The 22656-nt window shown below is 39.0% G+C and overlaps 4 protein-coding genes across 13 annotated transcripts; 2 read left to right on the forward strand and 2 right to left on the reverse strand.

Moving 5' to 3' along the window:
* Window positions 1-792: 792 nt before the first annotated feature.
* On the forward strand, window positions 793-8809 carry LOC149742995 (kelch-like protein 21). Of its 5 annotated transcripts, none has more exons than XM_089884562.1 (14): window positions 793-1171; window positions 1224-1365; window positions 2369-2551; window positions 2922-3075; window positions 3233-3369; window positions 3431-3586; window positions 3781-3933; window positions 4476-4583; window positions 4912-5026; window positions 5689-5810; window positions 6190-6400; window positions 6993-7173; window positions 7899-7986; window positions 8319-8809. In XM_089884562.1, exons 1-14 carry the CDS (start codon window positions 1098-1100, stop codon window positions 8343-8345), a joined length of 1851 nt encoding a protein of 616 aa, XP_089740688.1. In that variant the 5' UTR covers window positions 793-1097; the 3' UTR covers window positions 8346-8809. The 5 variants fall into 5 exon arrangements, with proteins under 5 accessions (XP_089740688.1, XP_089740655.1, XP_089740672.1 ...); XM_089884529.1 differs by having other exon boundaries at window positions 794-1171; window positions 7895-7986; XM_089884546.1 differs by having other exon boundaries at window positions 794-1171; window positions 1242-1365; window positions 7895-7986.
* LOC149742996 (uncharacterized) lies at window positions 8783-10887 on the reverse strand. Its single transcript, XM_089884629.1, has 3 exons — window positions 10731-10887; window positions 10538-10666; window positions 8783-10091 (listed from the first exon to the last, which is right to left on the reverse strand). The coding sequence occupies exons 1-3, from the start codon at window positions 10744-10746 to the stop codon at window positions 9067-9069; spliced, it is 1170 nt and encodes a 389-aa protein (XP_089740755.1). The 5' UTR covers window positions 10747-10887; the 3' UTR covers window positions 8783-9066.
* A 335-nt stretch (window positions 10888-11222) lies between these two features.
* Window positions 11223-15443, forward strand: LOC149742997 (protein FAM124A-like). Of its 5 annotated transcripts, XM_089884605.1 has the most exons (5): window positions 11604-12363; window positions 13045-13106; window positions 13171-13254; window positions 13468-13658; window positions 14059-15443. In XM_089884605.1, the coding sequence occupies exons 4-5, from the start codon at window positions 13512-13514 to the stop codon at window positions 15289-15291; spliced, it is 1380 nt and encodes a 459-aa protein (XP_089740731.1). In that variant the 5' UTR covers window positions 11604-12363; window positions 13045-13106; window positions 13171-13254; window positions 13468-13511; the 3' UTR covers window positions 15292-15443. The 5 variants fall into 5 exon arrangements, with proteins under 5 accessions (XP_089740725.1, XP_089740708.1, XP_089740717.1 ...); XM_089884599.1 differs by lacking the exons at window positions 11604-12363; window positions 13171-13254 and adding an exon at window positions 11223-11516 and having other exon boundaries at window positions 13454-13658; XM_089884582.1 differs by lacking the exons at window positions 11604-12363; window positions 13171-13254 and adding an exon at window positions 11224-11516.
* On the reverse strand, window positions 15421-22565 carry LOC149742998 (myosin-VIIa-like). 2 transcript variants are annotated; one of them, XM_089884516.1, is made up of 12 exons: window positions 19455-22565; window positions 19234-19364; window positions 18666-18893; window positions 18143-18304; window positions 17711-17839; window positions 17399-17572; window positions 17113-17219; window positions 16933-17050; window positions 16690-16866; window positions 16441-16544; window positions 16176-16376; window positions 15421-16029 (listed from the first exon to the last, which is right to left on the reverse strand). In XM_089884516.1, exons 1-12 carry the CDS (start codon window positions 19750-19752, stop codon window positions 15882-15884), a joined length of 1977 nt encoding a protein of 658 aa, XP_089740642.1. In that variant the 5' UTR covers window positions 19753-22565; the 3' UTR covers window positions 15421-15881. The 2 variants fall into 2 exon arrangements, with proteins under 2 accessions (XP_089740642.1, XP_089740634.1); XM_089884508.1 differs by having other exon boundaries at window positions 16690-17050.
* Window positions 22566-22656: the final 91 nt, after the last annotated feature.

Raw genomic sequence — 22656 nt, forward strand, 5'->3', positions numbered from 1 at the left:
TGCCAAAACCTCAACAGCACGTACCTGGTAGACACTGATGGCTCCGAGTTAAATTTGATTCTCTAGAAGGGCAAATATACGTGACGGCAGTGCGAAAGCATCCACCACATGATCTTTACTTTTATCGGAATAGCGTAGAATTTCACGAGTTAACGCAGTCGTTTAAAACGTAGAACCTCTTGGCATTCTTTTGCCTACAGAAACAACATGTCCATGTTTGTAGATTGGCCATCTGTAAAACCTTTCGTCAACAGCTCGGTAAGCGTGAAAGCTATCACCGTGCTGTGCTGCTGAACTAAAGCTGGAAAGCGCTCTTTATTTCCTCGGGTCGTGGCTGTAAATACACGACTGTTGTTTTTAGCTCGCTAACGTGCCAAGAAAGTGAACTTTGCGAGTCAATAGGTAAAGGGTAATTAGGAAACTTTCACAAATGGGAAAGTTACGTTCACTGTATTAACAGTAAGCTCGACCTGGCAGTAAATTGAGGCCAACGACTAGCTCGAACCGGTTTTGGGCGGTTTTCTTGGCACAGAGCTAGACCGCGCCGAAGACTTGTGGTTTGCCAAAAGCATCCATGTAATAGTTGCGCGCTGCCGTGTCTTGAACAGCGGAGAGGATACATAATGGCAGCTCATCTGAAGACGGAACTTTATTAGTTTCAGTGGCTTGAGACAACGGTCGATAACGAAAATAAATTCATTTTCGCTCGCCACTGTTATAGATTTAACAAACATGACAGGCGTTAAGGGAACTATTGATTGGTAAACGCGTTTTTTTATCACAGCCAAGTTGAGAATATTGACATTTTATATTTAGGTGGCTTATATGCGTGATGCACACCAAGTCTGAGGGTATAGGGAACCACATTTGTTTGATCTGTAGCTAAACTGTATAACGCAGTGACGAGCGTGATTGGCAATTCAAGTATATGAAGATGCTCTTGGCAAAATTGTTGTAATAAACTCAAGTACTCACAGTGCAGTTGCTGCTGACAGAGATTGCAATAATTGCTCACTGGCAGCATGCTGCACAGCTATTCAAGGATCTAAGCGGTTTTCGAAATCTGTGCAGTTATTCCGACTCTCCTATAAACTTCAATGGCGACTTCCACGACGAAGATTAAGCAGGAAAGAATCGACGATGATTATAACGAAAACGACATCACTTCAAGGTAAACAACCACACATAAACAGATAATATAAATAAACAATTTTTATTTACAGTTTTGCAATGTATCACAGGTACAGCGCGCCTCTGACGTCATCACCCGTTGGAGCGGACAGCACAACGACTTTGTCCAGCGAAATTCGCTCTTCAGTTCCACCTCCGCTGAAAAGAGCAAGGTTTCCTTCCAACGAGTCACCGGTGATTTAAAATTTATAGCAAAATGCATTAGAATCAAAAATATATTATTAGGATCAAAAATGCGTTAGAATTACAAATACTGTAATTGTGACTTCACACTGAAAAGTTCAGTTATATATAAGTATAGTTTATTTAGACGTGGCAGTAATCCTATCCGGTCTTGGCATTTCGCCTGCGCTGATGTGTAGTTGGTGTGGTCGCGCGTGTGTTATTATCAGGTCCTAGCAGATTTATATCATGGTCGTCAACACGGGATCTTGTCTTGGAAATACAGGCGTTTTGAGATGTTGACTCGGTTATGCCTCGGTTCTCGTACGACGTACTGCTGGCAATTGATCATGGGTAAACGAATGAGAATAAATCGCATGGCCGAATTAGCGCGCTAAAGAAAATAACTCCTCGCGTCAACTCGTCCAAGTCTTGACGCCCAAATAAAAGCGTATGCGTTAAAAGCCTATTCGCGTATTCGCAGAGTGAACTTGAAAATGTTTACCGTAAGAAACCAAAATGGTAGCGTGCCAAGTCGACGATTAGGTTACGAGACGAGGCTTCACTGCTGGAACGCCAATCTCTCTAAGCGACGAATTAGAACCATTTCCACCAAGTACTTATTGGGTGTCGCCTTTAAATATGGAAATCAAAAGTTTAAACAGATACATCAAACTCTTGTAAACAACGCCATTTGTATTATGCGTATTCGTATAAACTGACAAATAAAAACAAAAGGCATTGTTGCAATGACATAAAAATTGACCTCAGAAAATATAATAGTTTTTAAAAAATGATTATTTTTCCATATTTTTTATGAGAAAATTTCATATTGTGTATAGGTATATATACTATGGAATAAGCTTAAAGATAACTTAAGCGAGAACATTCGATTTCTTACAAATTCATGTACGTATATATATATATAGCTTTAACTATTTCTCATACATTTATCCATACAAATTACCTATTACCAAACGCGTTACTTTGAATTAAACCTGTATGATTTGTTTAGGATCGGCAGCAGGCTGCTGTTGCGAGTTCTACGAACGGAATTCTCCGTTTGCCCTCCGCGTATGAACATTACGAAGCGACACACCCTTGCGCAACCTTACAAAGTTTAAACGAGATGAGATCTCGGAAACAACTTGTTGATCTACACCTTGTGGTTGATGGAAAGACGATCCCGTGTCATAAGGTTATTTTTAAATGTTTTCTGATACATATCAGTGGTCACTTGGTGTGTTATTTTAATGCAATAATTGATATGCAAAAGCAGTGCTGCGGAAAATACCTTTATAAAATATATAGTAGGCTGGGGAAGATGGGACAACTTTTCATTCTATTTTCTCATTTCATTTGGTGTAAACAAAGAAAATTTAAATAGTTATAAATCCCTACCCTTGTACGACTCCCATAGACCATTGTTAATTGTTTAAAACAAAATCAAGATATTTGCATATCGTGTGCTGAAGATGTCCCATCTTACCCCACCGTACTATATGCGTTTTTATGCCTTTTCTAACAAATTTTATTTCCGGATGACCCCTCATTTTTTACATCTGCAGGTCGTACTGTGCGGCTGCAGCACTTTCTTCACGGAGCGACTTCTCCCGTCAACATTGAGCAGCACGCCGCAAAATTTCAATGTTACCGAGGCCTCATTTTCCGTCATGTCTCAACTGGTCGATTTTAGTTATACGTCGAAGATCACGATCACAGGTCTCCTCTTATCGAGCGCACTAACTTTGCTTTGTCGATACTGAGACGCACGGATAAATTGAAAATGGCTGGACGAAAACGATGGGGCGTCCTGCGAATCCTGCTTGCTGTTATAGCATTTAATGAACTGGGTAATGCAACTTCTGTTTTTTTTCAGATTTCAACATAGATCATCTTTTGTCTGCTGCTACAAGCTTAGAGTTCGAATCTGTGAGAAAAGCATGTATTGCATTGCTGATTCAGAAGCTGTCTTTTGACAACTGTATCTCCATACGAAGATATGCCATGGAGCAGGTAATAGACTGATTTTTTTCGGTTTTCGTATGCAATTATTAAATGATTCCATATTGACCAGGGATGCATAGAACTTCTGGAGAGCGCATGCAAATTCATTTGCGAGAATTTCACAGAGGTTAGCCTGAGCCTAAACTTCAAAGCAATCTCACTAAAAGAACTTCTCAGTTTCTTGTCCAACAACAACTTGAAAGTGAAGCTTGAAGAGTTGGTGAGGGTGTGTGGTAACAGCAAGGACAAACTTGACACAATAAACTGGATAACAGTTTTATTTTATCCTACTTAAAAACAACTGACAGTATACTTGATTGTACCAATAAGGCTCGATAAATACAACATACAATGTTTAAAAAGGCGTTTCAATTGTCAATAACGACTTGTATAAAGCGATTTTTATTTTTTCTTCTCCAGGTATACGAGGCAGCGATGACATGGGTTCATCATGACGTCATCAGCAGGAAGCGCCATCTTCCCCGAATTCTGGAACACGTCAGACTTCCGCTCGTCCAACCGCAGTTCCTTCTGGATGTTGTTCAGTCCGATTCTCTTATCAAAGACAACAAGGCAAGCTTCTGTTTTATTTTAATACCAATCGGTATAAAAACCCAAGTTCGATGCTACGTATTTGCTACTGTAATATGCTTTTATTGTATAGTGTAGGTGATTGGTATGAAAACATCAAGCGTGTATATTAGATGCTGGTTACAGGAAAAAGCGTTTTATTGTATTTCCCGCAATTTAGTCTGTTATTTAGAATTCAAACGGTCTGACATTTTATCGACAAAGATGTAGTTATGGCGGGAGGCATAAAGCCAACAATTTAATAGGAAAATTCCATGCGCATCAAAAAACACTTCAGTTGCTTAACGGGGTTTCCACATTAGCAACACCCGTGCTGTAATATAACATTTGCGTTCATGTATTTCGGAAATCGGGCGGCTGTGACAGTCTATGAAATTGAAACAATGTTCCGCGGGTCACGTAGCCGTCGTTGATTCGTTTTAAGACTCACTGCCGGCGGCAAGGTACTGGAGCTAACCAGTTAAGCCGTAAACACGACTTGCATTTTACCAGATACGTAAAATATATATCCGTACACTGTGCAGGCTTGTGAGCGGTTCTTGGATGAAGCGAGGCGGTTTCAGCTGCTGGCTGATCAACGACCGTTGATGCAAACAACAAGAACACAACCTCGCACTTCGCATTGTCTGCAGGTGATTCCGCCAACTGCATGCCCATATTTGGAAAGTGGACGACAGATTTTGTCGGTCTTTTCTAAAAAGGCCGTCAGTAAATAATCTATTGACTATATATTTAGCTTTTTATGACTGAAACGGATGCAAGAGTAAACAAATGCTTATACATCCAGGTGTTGTCAAAACATTCCCTTTAAAACAACAGACGAAAACGTTTAATGGTGTATTGCATAAGAGCAAAAGTTTTAACACCATTACACAAGTTTCGGGCAAAATCTCTCTAGCTCTGCCTGTACAAATATATTGAAATGTATTACAGGTTTTATTGTATATTCCATTATTGCAGAAACGAGAAATCCTTGTTGTGGTCGGAGGTCTCAACAAAGACAAACTATCACTTTCTGATTGCGTATATTTTGACTTCCCAGATGTTTCACCCAAATTTCTTGCCTCATTTAAAGGTAAAAACACTTAAGTCACAAAAAAACAAAAGCCATAATGTGATGTATAGGACTGATATCAGTTTTTATACGACTAGCGCCGACGCGTATTTTGTTTACGTTGTTTAAATAAAAAAAAAAAAACATTTTCCTACATAATACTTACATAAAGCCCAAACAAACGCGTGTAAATCAAAATACACTCCTAGTACAACACACAAAGAACAAAGAATATCCTTTGTTTACTACTAAAAAATACGAGAAAACAGAACATTAAAGTGTTTTCTATATGTATTAGAATGTTCGTGAATTCAAAGGTTTTTTTTGTTAAAAACACAGTGTAATAAAAGTGCTAAGTAATTTAAAACTTTCTTAAAATATATATCCTTATTGGTATAGTGAGATGGGGGTAGATGGGACATATTTTCATTCCATTTTCTTATCCCATTTGGTGGTAAACATAGAAACATTCAAAGAAGTATAAAAATATATTCTCACGTCACCCATAGACCATTGTATAATGTTTAAAACACGATCAGGACATTTGGATATTATGTGTTAAAGGTGTCCCATCTTCCCCAACCCTACTATATAACTTTGCAATTGCGGCGTCTGTATTATTACGTTTGTGGTCAAACATACATCGAGTGCGTACAAACTGTTATGACCTGACACATTTTCAGTTAAACAAACGGCATACAGCGTGGCAACGGTGAATAACAACATCTTTGTGACGGGGGGTGCATACCAACTTCCATATAAAGATGTATGGATGTACATACCAAGTCTTAACAGGTGGCAACAGGTAAATAACTATTTCTATACGTTTAAAATATACATAGACCCCATTATATTTTAGTTGAAGTCCTTATAAGGCACTCTCTAAGGGATCCGGGTTTTCCGTAAGAGTTCGCCCAGTGACCCCAAATACACAAAGTTATGAATTGAATAGAACGATACTGTTAGGAGGTATTGTTAGCGTCCATAAACCACATTTTCTGTTCTTTACCGACTAATACCGTTAATTCAGAGTCTTGGGGCCACGGCTGAATAATTTTGTAAATATGCTCTGTTTACTACTAAATAGAACGAGAAATTGAATGAGAACATCCCATCTGACTTTAATCTACCATATTTAAATATAAGGCACTAACTTACATTTATGACTGAATCTTTTTGTACAGGTTGCTCCAATGTTAGAAGCAAGATATCTGCATGCATCTATTGAACTCAATGGCTGTCTCTACGTAGTCGGAGGCCACAACGGTAAAACTCGTTTGAGTTCGGTGGAAAAGTACGATCCGGATTCGAACACTTGGTGTGCTGTGGAGCCAATGACTAAATCTCTGAGTTCGACGTGTGTGGTCACGTGTGAAGGTCTTCTCTATGGGATTGGTAAGATTATATTATATGCATCCTTGGTTACGGTACTAAGTATAAAATGAGAAAAAAAGTACAGTTTAAATTGGAAATGTATCGAGTTTAAGTTTATTTGAAAAAAATCAGAATTAGCAACCGATAAAATTAAAACAAAGTACCTATGTCTGTTCCATGTTAAAATAATAACAGGAACTCAGTATGTGCACAGCGACAAAAACATACATTGGCAAGAATATGTGGTACTTCACATAACACTTGTACATAAGTAGCAACTACATGACTCGACAAGTGTAATGTATATTTAACTAACTGATCTATACAAAACTCATAGGACATAGACAAACGTATCTAGTTATTTAGCCGGTTTTGAAATACATTATAATTATGTCAGTACCCCCTAGTATTTACGGAACACTCGCGCCTTTTAAAAAGGGGGTTGGTAATTGGTTAACGTTAAAGCAAAATCAGAGAATGTTAGATTTCGGTGCTAACGGTATGCGATCTTGTTTAGAAAAACAATCTTTTTAATGATATATTTTTGCTGCATATAATAAAAGACTATACATTTGTTACGTTACATGTAACGAAAGCATTTGTTACTCTATAGGAGGCGCAACAGGTCCCGGCTCCAGTGAAATCGTTGCCGACGTTCAATGCTACAATCCAAAAACTAATACCTGGCAACTTCTTGCTCCCCATCCCCACCCACAAAGGGGCGCTATTGCGGCGAATTTGAACGGCACGATTTATGTAATGGGTCAACACGCCGGCGTCTACCGCTACAATAAGTAAGTGCTGCCGCAGAAACCTATTAATTTTTAATACTACTTACTCGATCTTGGCTTCATCGTAACCCAAGGTAATTGTTGGTGTTTGTAACACAATCACACAATTCTCAAACTACCTAACTTCGTTTTCCAACTAAAATGAGACCTGCATTAAGAAATGAGACATGTGAAAGATAAGACCTCAAATGTGACGACTTAAGCTGCAGAAACTCATATATGCAACTAATATTTTACAAGTTGTATAGATTTGTATTCACAGCAAAAATAAGTGACCTAAACATCTGTGTAGTCAAATGTATACATACAATAATTTGCAAGTTGCAACTAAACATTTAGCTTTCTGATATTTTCCTATAAAACCTACTTGTATACCTTGCTTACGCTTTTAAAAACACATATAAAACAACTTTAAGTTTTCAAACGATTACCACATTGTTCACTGAAACAACTAAAGCAAAGTGCTAACTAGCATGGCGAGTAAGCGCATAAAAACGCGCGGAATTAAAATCTACGCCGCAAGAATCAATTACCTTCGGTACTGCAAACGCGTGCTTGGGAATTTCTGATGAATTTGTGTGGCGAATAGCGAGAAACGTGCCGTATTCACATACTATAGCCAATTAACAACATTTTGTTGTGAACGCAAGACCGTATTTAACACGTGGGAAAATGTTCATTATTATTCCTATTACCTATTTAAATACTAAACATATATTTTCAGACAGGCCAACTTTTGGGTTAAACTTCGCAACACAAATGGTGGACATCTACACGGTGCAGCAAGCGTACACAAGGGCAAACTATATATCGCAGGTGAGGTTTTAATGTGGCAATTAAACCAAGATATACCAAAACTTAAATGACCGTAACTATGCTTTGTACAAAGGACCAGTACGACGTATGCTTGTGGTTCTAATTTTTTGGATATCCAAATATCCTGATTGTATTTTAAACAATAACAACGGTCTACGGGTGCCGAGAGCACACGGTTTTATAACTATTTGAACGTTCTTTGTTTACTATCAAATTGGACGAGAAAATAGAACGGAAAGGTGTCTCATCTTACTCCAACCTACTATTTCTAAACAAAGTTTGCAATAAATGATTTATTCACACCTATTGCTAAATGTTGTTTTGTCTGGCAGGCGGTTTACACGGCAACAGCCATATAAATGGCACTGTAGAAATATACGAGCCAATCAATGACACCTGGCATGTTATAAGCACACTACATGTGCCCGTGTATGCACAGGGGTTCGTCAGCATTTTCAAAGATGTGACTTCGTAAAAATGCCAAGCATTATATTGCGTGGACAAGAGTTTCGGTATATTTTCGATATTTTTATTTGTGCAATTTTTGTCTTCCTTTCTTTGTACGTCACTCTCCAAGAGGACTAAAAAAAATTCAAGTTACCATTAAAAAAAGCAACACCCAAAAAGATTGCTCCTTTAAAAGGTTTTTATTATGCGATGGTGTTTAAATAAGATAATTGTTTTCCGCATACTTTATGAGCAGTATTTGGGAACGCCTTTTAAAGTTTCATTTTCGTTCGATTTCGTTCCACTTTTCACCGCTGCTGTGACGTCACATTTTTAACAACTTTTACAATGGTGTTTTAATAAATTGTATTAGCGTGTTGTTGTAGTTTAGTACTTTAGTTCAACAAATGTACACAACAAAATTCAACAAGTTTACAGTTCATAAAGAGAATCGGCAGACATTATATTCTTATCATATAATAACTGCATCTCAATTTTAACTGCTCTTTTTTCAATTCGCAATCCATGCAATCTATACCTCTTATTGACCAAGTTATTCATAACTATACTAGCTAGTTTTATGTTTGGTTAGGATGTGGGACACGATATAGAGAAGCTCCACATAAAATGTTCTTAGCGCAATGCCGCCATCTGCTGGCCAATTGCTCGCGCCAGATTCCGTGCGTGTTGCGGGTCGTCGCATACAACAGCGTAACATTGAACTGAGCTGTAACTTCCAGTAACGGTATGGTACAACCATGTTAGCAGGTTTGGTGAAGCACCATCAATATCAGCACCGCAGTAAATTATCCTCCGGTAATCGAACACGATCATTTTCCTCTTTCGTTTCATCACTTCGTACCCTTTGAGATTAATTGAGTTGTTGTGTTGTAAGACTTGGTACCTGGAAGGTCCAACGCACTTCATGCATGACAGAATATTGGGCACTCCCTTGTTTTTTCGGTCATCGTTATCTTCCGTCTCGTTATAACCGGACTTTTTCTTTTTTTTCCTGTTTTTCTGCTGTACCGGAAGAGCTTCCGCGCCTACCTCGTTACAGTCTTGCAAAGAGAAACCGTCGCCGAGGATTCGGAGCAAACCGAATCGGCCTTCACATCCCTGCAAGGTTAATAGACTTCTTTCCAAGCTCAGAAGTCGAAGTTCGTCCGAAGACATTTCAACAGAACCCAAGAAGTTAACAAGCGCGTTTCTCGGTAGATCGGTGTTCGAAAGAGCCGCATGCTGCTTCAAAACGCTTTTTTCTTCCCGCCCGTGCTTTTTAATTAGTGGAAGCGTGTCACCTTTAGTTGGAGAGCAAAAGTGCTGCGGATGCATTTCTTCATTACTCACAGCGCTGCTCGTAGATTTTCTTCGCATATTAAAAGAACCAGTTTGCCTATACTCTTCCGCTGATCGGTTTTCTGAAGCGAAAATGCTCGAATTTCCACTCAGTTGGTCAAAAGCAGATCCTGGTCCTTTCGCCAAGGGTGATTTTGGCGCAGGCGGAATTGTTCGTATAAAATCGTGTTGTATAGCACTGGCAATAGAATTGAGTGCATGGCCGGTGTAATAAGCCTGGTAGTCGTCGCAGTCCGATTCGTCGCTGCTGCTGTAATCGTCCAATCGTGGAATTGGAAAGTCCGAATCAACTCCAATATCTATGGGATATATGATTGGAAGTACTGTTTATATGTAGGGTGGGGGAAGAGAGGACATCTTTAGCACATAATATCCAAATATCCTGACTGTGCATTAAACAATTAACAGGGGCCAACAAGAGTCGTGAGGGTCCGGTACGTTTTATGATTCTTCAAATGTTCTATGTTTACTACCAAATGGGACGACAAAATAGTTTGAAAAGTGTCCCATCTCCCCCCAACCTATACTATACATTATATAAAGCATTACGACTCTTTCCATAATTTCTAACTTTTAATTATATACCAACAATCGTTACAAATTAAACCCAATACCAATATGAGCGTGGGAATTTAACAAACTCCCCAAGAGCAGATGGCGTACAATCGAAACCAAGTGCCCGCCACCTGATGTTTTCTCATTAATATTTTCCGATTTAGAAATGCACCCAACCAGTTAAATTCACCTTGCAGGCCAGCTTCGACCAGTTTTCCGCAAAGATCTTTTAGTGACGTCATTTCATTTACGCCATCTTCGCGGGTATTCCCCGACGTACCGTGAGCAAGCTTTTCAAATCGGGCTGCGACCTCTAGCACTGAAACAAATTAAAAGTCAAATAACTGCGTAAATTAGATTAGTGAAATAAGATTCTGCTTGACCTCCATTGCCGTCCATGCCTCCGATTCGTGATTTAGTTTTCCACAAGAATGATAACCCGACAAGGCGACACCAACAAGGCGTCCATTTCTTCTTCTGTCTTCACAGCAGGGTGTCAAAATTAGCAAAGCGTTGTAAATATTTACCGTTGTGGGAGAAAATGCAAACACTCTTTCATCGCCCCGAAATAAGGTTGACCACCATTTAAATTAGTGATATACTGGCAAAAATTACACTATTTAAAAAGTTAATCATTTGTGTAGAATAATTTTTACATCGAAAATACGGCGTTAAGGTAGCCAGGGTTTACACTCTGGCAAATCTTTGATTATCATATAGTTACATCACGGTTAACGAGGTATTATTTAAGCATATGGTGCGTAAACAAACGTATATAACACCATATAATCCCCTTCCCTTTCAGTAACAAAGAAAACAAATCCGGATCGATTCTTTTTTCCTCGAGCGCCCAGTATATATGCTCTTTGTTGTCGTAATACTCCGTTACAGCAAAATCTTTAAAACAGGTTTAAGGCTGTTGAAACCGAACTCTTAATTAGCGCCAAGGGGTCAGAGAGCATCGGTCCCGGTCTCTCTTATAGTATACTATAGTTAAGCTTACTGGCAACAAGTGTACCTGTGGAAAGGACAAGTGTTAAGAGCCTTGATGTGGCTTAAAGTACGTTGGTGATTACTGATCTACTTGGTTTTACTCACTCTCCACAGTAACCAGCGGATTGGTTGGTTAGATTTGTAATAGTTTTACGAAGATACATGGATGTTACAAGGTACGTTGGTAAATTCTTTGTATAAATAACCAGAAAGTAGTAAAAAGGTGTTTAATTTTGGCAATGTCTATACAACAGCATTCTATAACCTTTAGATTGTATTAAATTAAAAACAGATTTCATTAGCGCCGCTAAGACTGCCCTAACTAATAATTTTTCATAATGACAAGGTAAAAAGCGGGAAACGGTTTGATGGTAGCGTTTTAAATTCTAGGGTGCATCTGACTAACCTACAATAACGGTAAGGAAATACTCGGCCTTTTAATGTTACAATAAAGACCTTCGCTTCGCTTGCGAAAATAGCCGTAAATACGAGTTATGACACGACGCTAAGTGTTGTCAAATTGTCACGCAGTTTAATTACACTACCTTGTGTACGATTAGTGCTTACCGGCGGACAAATTACACGGCGGGTTTGTTGTTCGCGGTAATACAGCTTACTGGCCATATGCCGATTGGTGCTGATGTGCGATTAGGCGAGCTTTCTGTGTTCGACGTATAGAACGCGATCATGTTCCAACACAATGAAGAAAACACTTGACACTTATTGTTGCGTGTGCCGCGCTCCGAATAGGAAATATTTTAAAAGACGCCGGGATCGGATTGTGCGGTTATTATTCTACGTCGAAGTGGTTTACTCGCCGAGATCTCCTCGCTGTTGTAGACGACGGTAGCAGAAATTCAGCGAAAGGCACTGTATGTCTGACCTAAAGGCAATAGATATGAAGAAGCGTACAACCAGTCGTGTGGTCTAAACTGGGACTGAGCATGCAAAGTGAAAGTAGATAATCCAACAGATGGTCACTGATTCCGTAATGACAGCGTCAAAACCGAAGTATTATTTTAGGTAAAGATGGATAAGATATAATGTTGTGTTTGTATAGTTGGCTTACATTAGATAATATTGTTTGTTGGAAACCCTGATCCATATAGAGTCTCATATAACTTTTTAACGATATGATATTACTACTTTTGCTACTAAGTTCTTGTTTAGCCATGTATATCTTAAGAGTAGAATGTGTAGAGTAAACATAATAAAGCGGTGATGATGGAGTTGCATTTTAAGTAATAAAGGAGATAGTGATAAATATAAAGTAAGGAACAAAGCACATCTATGCCTATAGTTTGTAGGTCATACAGTTGATACTCGATGTAATGAACATACACGGTCGTTTCTTTGTTCAGACTTCGAACGTATATTTTGGTAGTCGACTTGTGAAACGGATGAGTTACCGCCATGTTTACTCAGACACAATAAGGGTTCCTATAGTATTGATTCTCGCATAGTTTTGTCGTGATTGAAATGTTTTCCAAATGCGAAACATATTCATTCGCTCAGCCAATTATTTGAATCGAACCTTTCGTACCATCCGCTAATTGCCAACCTCTTCTGTCGCCCGAGTTTTGAAGCACACTCGACACTCTTCTGTTCGTTAAATCTCGAAACCTGTCGTGTGAGATAGCTTTTACAAAGGGCAGCGGTTTAAATAGATGTCATGTTGATAAACCTCGTGTTTTGCTTTAACAGGAAGAAGACGAGATGCCCAGCAGTCACGACAAGAACGAAGCACCACAGCAGCTCGACGGAAAGTAAGTGAAATTGAAGTTGAAATCAAAATGAATCAATGTAATTAACTTATCCTCACGTGGCCAGAAAACGACATCAGTTGGTTGCTATAACACGGGTGTCCATACATCTCGTGCCAACTTACGAGTTACCACGTATGCTACTGTGTAGGTAAATATTGTGGGTAATTAAAATAAACTAATGTTGGGTTTAATTTGGCGTGGAAGTTATCGATATACACGACAGGCTAACATGTTGTATATAGCAACACTGTGTTGTTTACTAGTATTAGAATGAAAATACTGCAATGGGGTACAGAGAACACCACCAACACGAATGTGGGACGTATTGAATAATTAAAGAAAATAAGATTAAACTTTACAGGCGATGACTTTGTGTCTTTGGCTGATGACTCGAGTCGCATCACCATGCACGTGATCACCGAGCAAGGCCAATCAGAAGCGGTTAAAAAGTCTTTTAAGAATCTAACTGAACGACTTGACCCGACGTTTGATGTTGTGTGTGTTTCTGAAAGTTCAAGTCAAAGTAAAATGAAAGACAAAAGGAACGCTTCGGTAAGTGAACCACTTGATAATTGTCAATCTTTAGGTTGTAATATAGTTGTCATGCGGTTAGATTCACGAATCAATGTTTAGTTTAACTGATGTAATGTACCTTGGCTGAATGAACATATCACGTTGAACTCGAATCCAGATTGTTTTGTGTCTAAGCGGTTGTAACGAATATCGTATGTGTTCTTGTAATCTAATCATATAGTATGGGGAGACATCTTTAGCATACTATCCAAATATCCTGATCGTGTTTTAAACAATTAACAACAGTGGATGGGAGATGTCAGGATGCGGTTTTATAATTCTCAAAGTTATTTGTTACTTATACCGTATATTCGAGGACGAAAAAATGAAAAGGTGTTCTATCTTACCCCACCCTATACAACACAAATGCATTTTTCAGACAACCCCACAAGTTCCAGCTTTGGCAGTAATTTTGTTCTTCATGTGCGACGTCGCCGGCGAGGATCCTGTCGAGGCGGCAAAAATGAAACGAAGTGATTCAGACAACAGCACAGACGAACTCTTTAAGGTGGATACGCGGAAACGCAAGAACGCATTTTACGAGGTGCGGCGAACATTTTCTAAGAAGCCGTGGCGGTTTCACCACAAAGTTGCGGTCAGCGGAAAACTGGTCTGTGATGCAAATGTACAGGATTATTTTCAGTACGAAACTTCGAACCAACAACGTCGGAGAGGCAGCAACGGTCGGGCGACGCCTTCACTGACGAACGAAAGAACCCAACCGCTTCGGTTGCCGCTATGGGCGGTGCGGAAGGTTCACTACGGAAAACAAATTCTTCGTTTTAACATTTTCGTCAGCTACGAGAACTGGGCTGCACAAATCGAATTGTACAGCTTGGTATTAAAAGTGGAAGCACAGCGAGTGCGGGACGATTTCTGCTTTTTTGAAACCTTTTCCAACCTCACTTCGACTATACAGTTGGGACTTAAGAGACTACCAGTAAATTTGAAGCCACAGAGGTTAAAGTCTTCAATTCTTCAGTTTAAAGTTCAAAATGTTGGTCAGCTGGTTCCACTGCTGCCACATTCTTGCGAACCCATTAGTGAACTAAGGTGGCGCACTCGGGACCACGACTCCAATTTGATTTTGTTACAAATTAAACGGTCGTGTGGTGATGCCGGAGAGCTACCTGTGGAAAGTTTATTCAGTGACGGCGAAGGTTGCCGAAGCCAAACTCCAATACCTCGATGTCCGACGCCGAAGCCTCATATTCCAGTACCGAGACCCAGAACCATTAGATACTTCGAGACGAGTAATTCTCCAAACAAGAATCGCCCAAAATTAAGCCCAGAGACAAAACAAGACTCATCAGATCCAGATTTAAAGGGGTATAACAGCGACGACAGTGCTCTTGGTGACAGTTTTGTTTGCCCATCCCTTCCGGACAAAATGCCTCTTATAAAACCGACGCTTTACTCTTTGCCCAAAACTAGACCTTCCGCCTCCGTAAATTTAACCGAAAGATTACGCGGTAACAACAAGTTGCTAAGGGACGATGTTTATAATAATTCAAACGGTCGCAAATCGTCAATGGACAAATCTTTAGACCCAGATGATGACGTCACGAAACCAACGATCGTCGAATCTGAAGACGGAGACATTTATATTTGAAGTAACTGTTTCATACATATCGTTCCCATGATTGTGTAATGCGCATATCTATCTCCCTTTAAGCAATATGTTAAGCATTTTCCGCAACTGCACTTATATATTTCTTCATGTATACATACAATTGAGAAATAAACGTAGAAACGACATCTTTATCTAAGACCAACAACAGCTAAGAACCAACATTTCGAATCAGAAATAAAGTAGGCCTAAGCATAAGAAAAAGTAATGGCAAGAGAAAGCAGCATAAATTTAGGCTGAAAATTCTGTATTTCGGGCATTATTCATTGAGACCCCGCTATGGTTCCAGCATTCCAAAATATGAACCTCTTTTTTACAGCCAAATACTGCAATTCTGAATTTATACAGTGGGAAGTATAATTGATAGGGCAATTAGAAAGCCTGCGCAAGCTATATGTATGGCAGCAAACGATTAAAGCAAATCAGCAGTATATTGAAATGAACACTTAGGTAACTACACTGAGGTTTGTGTATCTGAACAACGAAATAATTGTTTTACTTTAACATCGCTATACAGTTGACGGCATATAGTTAAAGACTGTTGACAAAAAATAAGAATAAGTTGTTGAAATTTAAGCTTCCGATTCGTTGTGTTCGCCTCTCCGAATTTCGGTTATAAACTGCTTTAGAGTGAAAACGATCTCATGTGTTTGTGGGGATGAAATAAGGTATTTGGTGTTGTCGTATAACGTTAGTGTGAACTGCGGGTCTCCAAGTTTACTGTGGAAAGAGTTTAAAATTAACGAATAAAACTTTGTAACTGCTGTTTAGGTGGATGTTATACAAACAACTATATATAATCTTCATCTTAAGAAAATACATGGAAAAAATTTTAAAGATTAATAGACATACAATTCTCCATTTACCTCACATCAGAAGCAACTGCACTGCGAACTTTTTCGACTCCGATTTTCGTAATTAGCTCCTGTTTGGCATCGCCTGTCAAATTATTATTTGTCCGCGAGTTGGCGCACCCGGGCCGAAACTCCAAGTTTTCGTGGTTCAACTGAAGTGTGAGGTTTGTTAGCGGTCTGCCACCTTCGGTTATACTTTTAAAAGTGGATAACCTGCGTATATAAAATTAGTATAAGTTATATACGGTCATAACCATTTTTAAAATGTCCAACAAACCTGAACGATTTGGTAAAATTTGCGACAAAAGCTATCGTGGCGTATCGGATCACTTGTTGCATTATTTCTATTGGCTCAAGACAAGCACCAGAGCGTGACTTCTCCTAAACATCATTGACGTTTAATGGATGAAAGCAATGTTATATCTTTATCAGTCCTATGTTAAGACACGGGTAATTGATTATCTGAATAATGGTGAGGGATGGGCTCGGAAAGAACCACAAAGCTGGATTTATATTTAATTCTCACCGCAAGTGCTTTCAGTGTGTTATAGACCATTTGGCACCACTTTTTCCCCTTGTCATCGCCGTACAGGGAGGCTGGAAGGCTGTGCTCACATACACCCATTACACGCTTCATGTCAATGTCGTCAAAGCCATGTCTGATGCAATACTGATGGGCAATTAACAGCGCCAAGTCCTGCGACTGAAAGAAATGCATGATGTAAAACGTATGTACACCCATTATGAACTTACTGGAGCCAAAACTTACGTTAACGCACTGGTATTCACCAGACTGGACGCCGCCGCAAATCTGTGAATAAGTGAGCCAGGCTCTCATCTGGTTATCTTGGATTCCACCAGCGTCTCGGGGAGAAAAGAATTCTCTTCTGAAAGGAAAATTACTCATAATAACAGGCCACGTTCTGCTTTAGATAAAAAGCGAGCTAACCTGTAATAAATCCTCCACGCTTCGTGAACGCTGTTTATTTTGCTGAAATGTTCAGCTTGGGAGATTGCATCCATTATGTAAAAGTTACGGTTGCCCAGAGGCACCAACTGAAAACAAACGATTCAGGTTAAAGCTCTATGTTGACCTATAGATATAATTTGCTTGATATGACAATTTGCAAAGTGGGAAACTTAAAAACATAATTTAATTCACACAAGTATTTCATATTTTAAGACAAAGTGGGGTTCAATTACAATTCAAGTACAAATTAAATCAAATTTTCTACCTTACTATCCATGGCGAGAAATAGGGAAAATCCATACGAATCTCCAAGTCTATTTTTAGTAGTCATAGTTCGACACATTTCTTCAGAAGTTGAGGCTGAATCGACGTAAATTGTTCGCACGGAATGGTCCATGCATATAACGGGAACTCGAATCTTCAATCGGGACTTGGCGGCCTGAATTGAAATTATACGATGCTGGTAAATACAATTTCAAAGAGCTACTTTGAAGATTTTTGAATTATAGGATAAAATAAATCTCTGGTATTTTTTCGTCAGCGTCAAACCCCGATGTTTATTCAATGGGAGATTTACCTGCAATTCCAAAGAACAAGGCGGAGTTTTTCGTTCTCCGTTGACGAGAATTCGGTCCAATTTTTCTTGGCAATAAGCAGCCGACTCAGTACCTTGGCCTTCCAAATATTCTTTTAAGTAGAAAATAATCTAAAAAATATTTAATCACTTTAAAACACATTACCATATTGTAATATGAACAGAACTCGTAATTTCCGGTCGAAACCGTTTTTTTTTTATTACAATATATAGTAGGGAGGGGGAAGGACACCTTTGACACATAAAAACCAAATATCCTGATCATGTTTTAAACAATTAACAACGGTCTATGGGAGCCGTGGGGATAAAGTTTTATAAAAAATTGTTGAATGTTTGTTTACTACCAAATTGGAGAAAAAAATAGATTAAAAAGGTGTCCCATCTTCCCCCATCCTACTATAGAAACCATCTCACCTGTTTGGAGGGTGGGAAAGATCCTATAATGGTAGCTAATAGAATCCACCCTAGTGCGCTACTTCGCAAAGATGGGTTGTGTACAAGTTGCTTTAGAATCTGGCAATATATCTCATCCCGTAAGAGGCGGTGTTGCAGCCCGACGTTTGCCAAGAATCGAACCTGTTGGTATGGTAACAGTCAGTTTGGGACAATAAATGTCGAATAGAGTGAACAGTAAACGTTTGTTTGGTGCGCGTTGGTATAATGAGCTTGCGGTTGAAAAACTAAAAAGTAAAACGGCGTTGTTCGTCATGCAGGGGTAATATTGGGAGTAGTATATAGTTGTAAACGAGTAAGTTCATATAAGGTTACACATATAGCTATGCTGCTTTCACATATACTTGTCTGTACATTACATGGTTGTTTTTCCCAATTATCCGATTGTATTAAAACTTAAACCCTTAAGATGATTAAGCAATGGAAGTTAGGGTATAAGACTACATATTACACGCATATGCTGTAATTCATGAACTCGTATGACCTTTTCCAAAACTGTAAGCTCCGCGAATTTGTTCTCTGCTAAGTTGCTGAGCTCTGTATCAGTTAACAGTGCGTCATGACCGTTACGTTGTTCAATGAGTAACGATTGTGGTCGCTTTTTTGTGTTGATTTTTGATTCAGAAATTGCTTTCCGCCAAATCTTCTTCCTTGAAGAAAAATGACGTCGTCTGTCCTGAATCGTTGACTCGAAAAGTCGAGTGGACTGTCCCTGTTGTGTATATATGGATATACTTAAACAACAGTTAGCGTGTTGAACCAATTTCACAGATTCTCAAGTTGCTTTCGCAAGTGAAGCGTTTTGTAGTCACAATAAGTTGGATGTGAAACTGAACTTAAACGGTTCAGAATAACAAGTGCAGTAGAAATATATAGTATTTTACCGGGGTAAGATATACCGTTGGGTGCAGCTATCCCATATTTTTCCTGATCATAGTTTATTCAATTCCCAACCCTATTTAAGGTCACGGAGCTACAGTGACATATTTCTAAAAACATACTTTATTATTAGAAAATCAGACAGGAAAATATTTCAAATGACATAAAATCACCTTTTCTATATTTTCGTTTTCGTCGCCCATGAAAGATAATATAACATCCCAACACGCCCGAACTGCCCGTGTATCGTTGGTGTCTCTAAAATCAGATGCTGCTGAATTGCAACGTTTCCTCATTGATTCATCTGCAACGTTGCATTCCAATGATATTGCGCAATAATAAGGAAGTTATGGTATTTCGAAACTGCCAGTATACAATGAACTAAAGCACTTACCTGTCTGCGACGTCACTCGTGAAGAAGACCGAGCTATGTTACCAGGAAATCTATTTTTCCACGATATGGAAAGATTGGTTGCTCTCAGCACAGGCAAGCGGGTCCTTTTTTCGAAATAGCCTTTTACTCCAGGTGTAAAACATGCTTTCTGTAATTCTCGGACACCCCGTGGTAGTTCTCGAGTTACGGATCCATTCTCTTTTGGTTTCTTGTCCAACGTTTTGTTTGTTCCGTGGTTTCCGTTGGCAAAACCATTCTTCTGGGAACAAGAACTGTTTCCGTTCAGATTCGACAACATATTAGTGGTGGTGCATATACAGCGTCGCTATCATTTCATAAATATAACCTGCTGTAATTTAAATCAGTTACAACATTTCTAAAATTGATACGGAACAAATATAACAATCACAGCATGCATAGGTTAAAATATATATACGCTTAGACTACGCAAGGTATAATATAAAGAAATGACGTAATAATCATATGCGTCACATCCTTCTTCCGTCGATTATTTAAAAAATATTTGTCTCTCTATTACTAATCTTCCACTAAATACGCCTTAGACTTTTCACACGTGTTTAATGTTTAGTAGGGTCGGGAGAAGATAGGACATCTTTTCAATCTATTTTTTCGTCCTATTTCGTTCTAGTACACAAAGAACATTCAAAGAATTATTAAACCGTTTCCTCATCACGCATCTAAAATGGCGTTGTTAATTGTTTAAAACACGATGACAAGATATTATGTGCTAAAAGTGTCCGGTCTCCCCCCCACCACACTCTATAGAGTCTGTTATGGAACTGCAGTTAAACCCTTTGCTGCCTTCCTGAAATAAAACCTTGCAGTTTCACAACAGCCTGAATATAATTCGTTCCCATACTTGTTGTGGGATTATAGCAAGCTATCGAACTGCATTATAGAAACGCTAATCGCTTCAACAGTGCATAAATTATTTACTGCTTTAAGTTCTGATGCGTGGTGGTAATCCGTATATTCGCTTGCCAATTTATTCCATGTATGACGCAAGTTACGCTATACTTGCAATTACAAATCAATTCATTACAAATTCATTACGCCGCATTACAAATCAATTGGTTATACTAACAGGAAACAAGAGTGTATTGAAATGTACACAAAAGCTGAATGCCCACGTCGTACGTATTTCCTATACACACTCGCCCTCAAATGCGTCAATTAAACCAATTGACAGCGTGTTATACGTAAACTTCAACCTAAATGCTAACCTATTATGGCAGGTGTCTATATTTCGCAAAACTTTGAACTTGTTAAATGGCCTTATTCTACACCAAATCACAGTTCGAAAATTTATTGACATTTTAAAAACTGCAACGAAGATAAATTTATTGCATTGTCCTCTTGTGCTATTATAGGATTGTGGTTTCTCTCCTTGTTGCGCATTGGGCAGACCTAATATACAATGTAAATAACATGAAGTGCGTCTACTCAGATCTATATATATGTTATGTTGTGAAGCAGAGAAACTGATTCCTTGCACGTTTAATAATTTACCCTCTTAGTGCGTCACATCTGTTTTAACTATACACTCTTACCTAAAGGGTAACAACATGCTCTAAATATATACCATACAACGTGGGGTAGCAATTTTCTTAGTCAGACAGAACCTATTTGAACCCTTGTGCAAAGAACATGTTATCCCCCGTTGCCATTCGTCACGCTTTTGCGAACAAAAAATAGCTTATAAGTGTATATAGTACAGTAGGGTAAAATGGGACATGTTTTCATTGTCTTTTATCACCCTATTTGGTAGTAAACAAAGAAGATTTAACAAACTATTTAAACGTAGCCTGACAACTCTACAAAAGCGTTGTTAAGCAATTCTAAAATACGATTAGGAAATATGGGATTTAGCTACCAACGATGTCCTATCTTACCCCACAGTACTGTATATCCAATACAACCCTACGTCTACAAATTCCCACCTGCACTAACTAGTTAAGCTACGAGTTTAAGTTCACTGATGCGATTTTAACTTCAAGAAAAAATTGGTTCTTGTTTCTGCCCTGGGGTTAGTTACAATATAAAGGGCCAAACAAACTAGCGAGCGGAGAAACGACCATTACTCGAGCTAATGGAAATTCTTTTCGGCTACGTAAAACCACTTGTATTTACTGCTTCGATACGGGTATACAGTTTCTAAAATTACTTTTTGACACATCGTTTTGTGCCTGACAAGTACTTGTTCTCTCTAATAACATGGCAAACTTACTTTAAATTTACAACATAAGCGTACAAGTACAACTAACCTCCTACACTACTGACGAATTAAGTAAATTACGTTTCTTGTTTCGATGAAAACAACTGCCTACGCGAAGTGCAGAACGAGTGACTCAATTTGTTACACTTTATTGCTGCGTCTAATTTCCCCGATAGCCGCCTTCGCACTGTATCGCTTGCATGCCTGTACAGCTAATTCAGCGCGCGAGTCTCGTCTTCAATCTCCATACACCGGTGACCAAGCGAGGCATTCCTTACACGCAAATGACGTCATGCAGCATAAACACGAAGGCGCTAAGTGAGCAAGGGCACTTCGCACTGCTCGAAGTGAACCCGGTGGCATTGCCACAAGGTGTTTGAATATTAAAACCGCGGTGCGGTTTATCATAACCCAGTTAAAATAACAACACGGCTCTGCCTTTACAATGCATATATCTACAATCGTGATAACATCGGGTCCGCTATTATTTAGCATCCAGCCCGCGAGCCAGTACACAAAATAAACGTAGTTTGGAGATTCACTGCACATTGTTACCATTGTAATATATACGACTAACCACGTTGTATTAACTATTTGTTGTTCCCATTTGGTCTCGCGAAGATTTTAAATTGGGGTTATTGAATCATGGCAGTTTACATATATCTAACAAATTCCACAATGCTGTTGTATTCTGAAGCACGCGCGTTGTGGTTAATTAAGTCGTTAAAGTTGGCCTAATGGTGTGCTGTGACTGCTTATTACTTTACCTACAAGGAGTGTAATTGTCACTCCGCTTACCACAAGAGATTTTGTTTATCGTCTGCATATGCACAACAAGTAATGAAACCTAGGCTATATCAACCTGCGCAAACGTCTACCTGGTGCAAATCAGACAACTTTCTGCAAACTTAGATCCGGCGTCAGGACACGACCCCCAATGTGTGATGTCTGGAGCTGCACTGTGCC

This window comes from Ciona robusta, chromosome 1 (genome assembly GCF_009617815.1).
Source record: "Ciona robusta chromosome 1, ASM961781v2".
NCBI classification, from domain to species: Eukaryota; Metazoa; Chordata; class Ascidiacea; order Phlebobranchia; family Cionidae; genus Ciona; species Ciona robusta.

Bases quoted from the DNA above. Each gene is read 5' to 3' on its own strand.
- LOC149742995 (XM_089884529.1), top strand. From the start codon at position 1,098: ATGGCGACTTCCACGACGAAGATTAAGCAGGAAAGAATCGACGATGAT. The intron at 1,172-1,223 runs GTAAACAACCAC...TTTTATTTACAG, and splicing joins GAAAACGACATCACTTCAAG to TTTTGCAATGTATCACAGGT. The intron at 1,366-2,368 runs GTGATTTAAAAT...TGATTTGTTTAG, and splicing joins TTCCTTCCAACGAGTCACCG to GATCGGCAGCAGGCTGCTGT.
- LOC149742996 (XM_089884629.1), bottom strand. The intron at 10,092-10,537 runs GTGAATTTAACT...TATATCCCATAG, and splicing joins GGTCGAAGCTGGCCTGCAAG to ATATTGGAGTTGATTCGGAC.
- LOC149742997 (XM_089884574.1), top strand. From the start codon at position 12,314: ATGGTCACTGATTCCGTAATGACAGCGTCAAAACCGAAGTATTATTTT. The intron at 12,364-13,044 runs GTAAAGATGGAT...TTGCTTTAACAG, and splicing joins AAACCGAAGTATTATTTTAG to GAAGAAGACGAGATGCCCAG. The intron at 13,659-14,058 runs GTAAGTGAACCA...TGCATTTTTCAG, and splicing joins AAGACAAAAGGAACGCTTCG to ACAACCCCACAAGTTCCAGC.
- LOC149742998 (XM_089884508.1), bottom strand. From the start codon at position 19,752: ATGTTGTCGAATCTGAACGGAAACAGTTCTTGTTCCCAGAAGAATGGT. The intron at 17,573-17,710 runs GTAAATCTCCCA...ATTTCAATTCAG, and splicing joins CTTGTTCTTTGGAATTGCAG to GCCGCCAAGTCCCGATTGAA. The intron at 16,377-16,440 runs GTTTGTTGGACA...TTATATACGCAG, and splicing joins AATTTTACCAAATCGTTCAG to GTTATCCACTTTTAAAAGTA.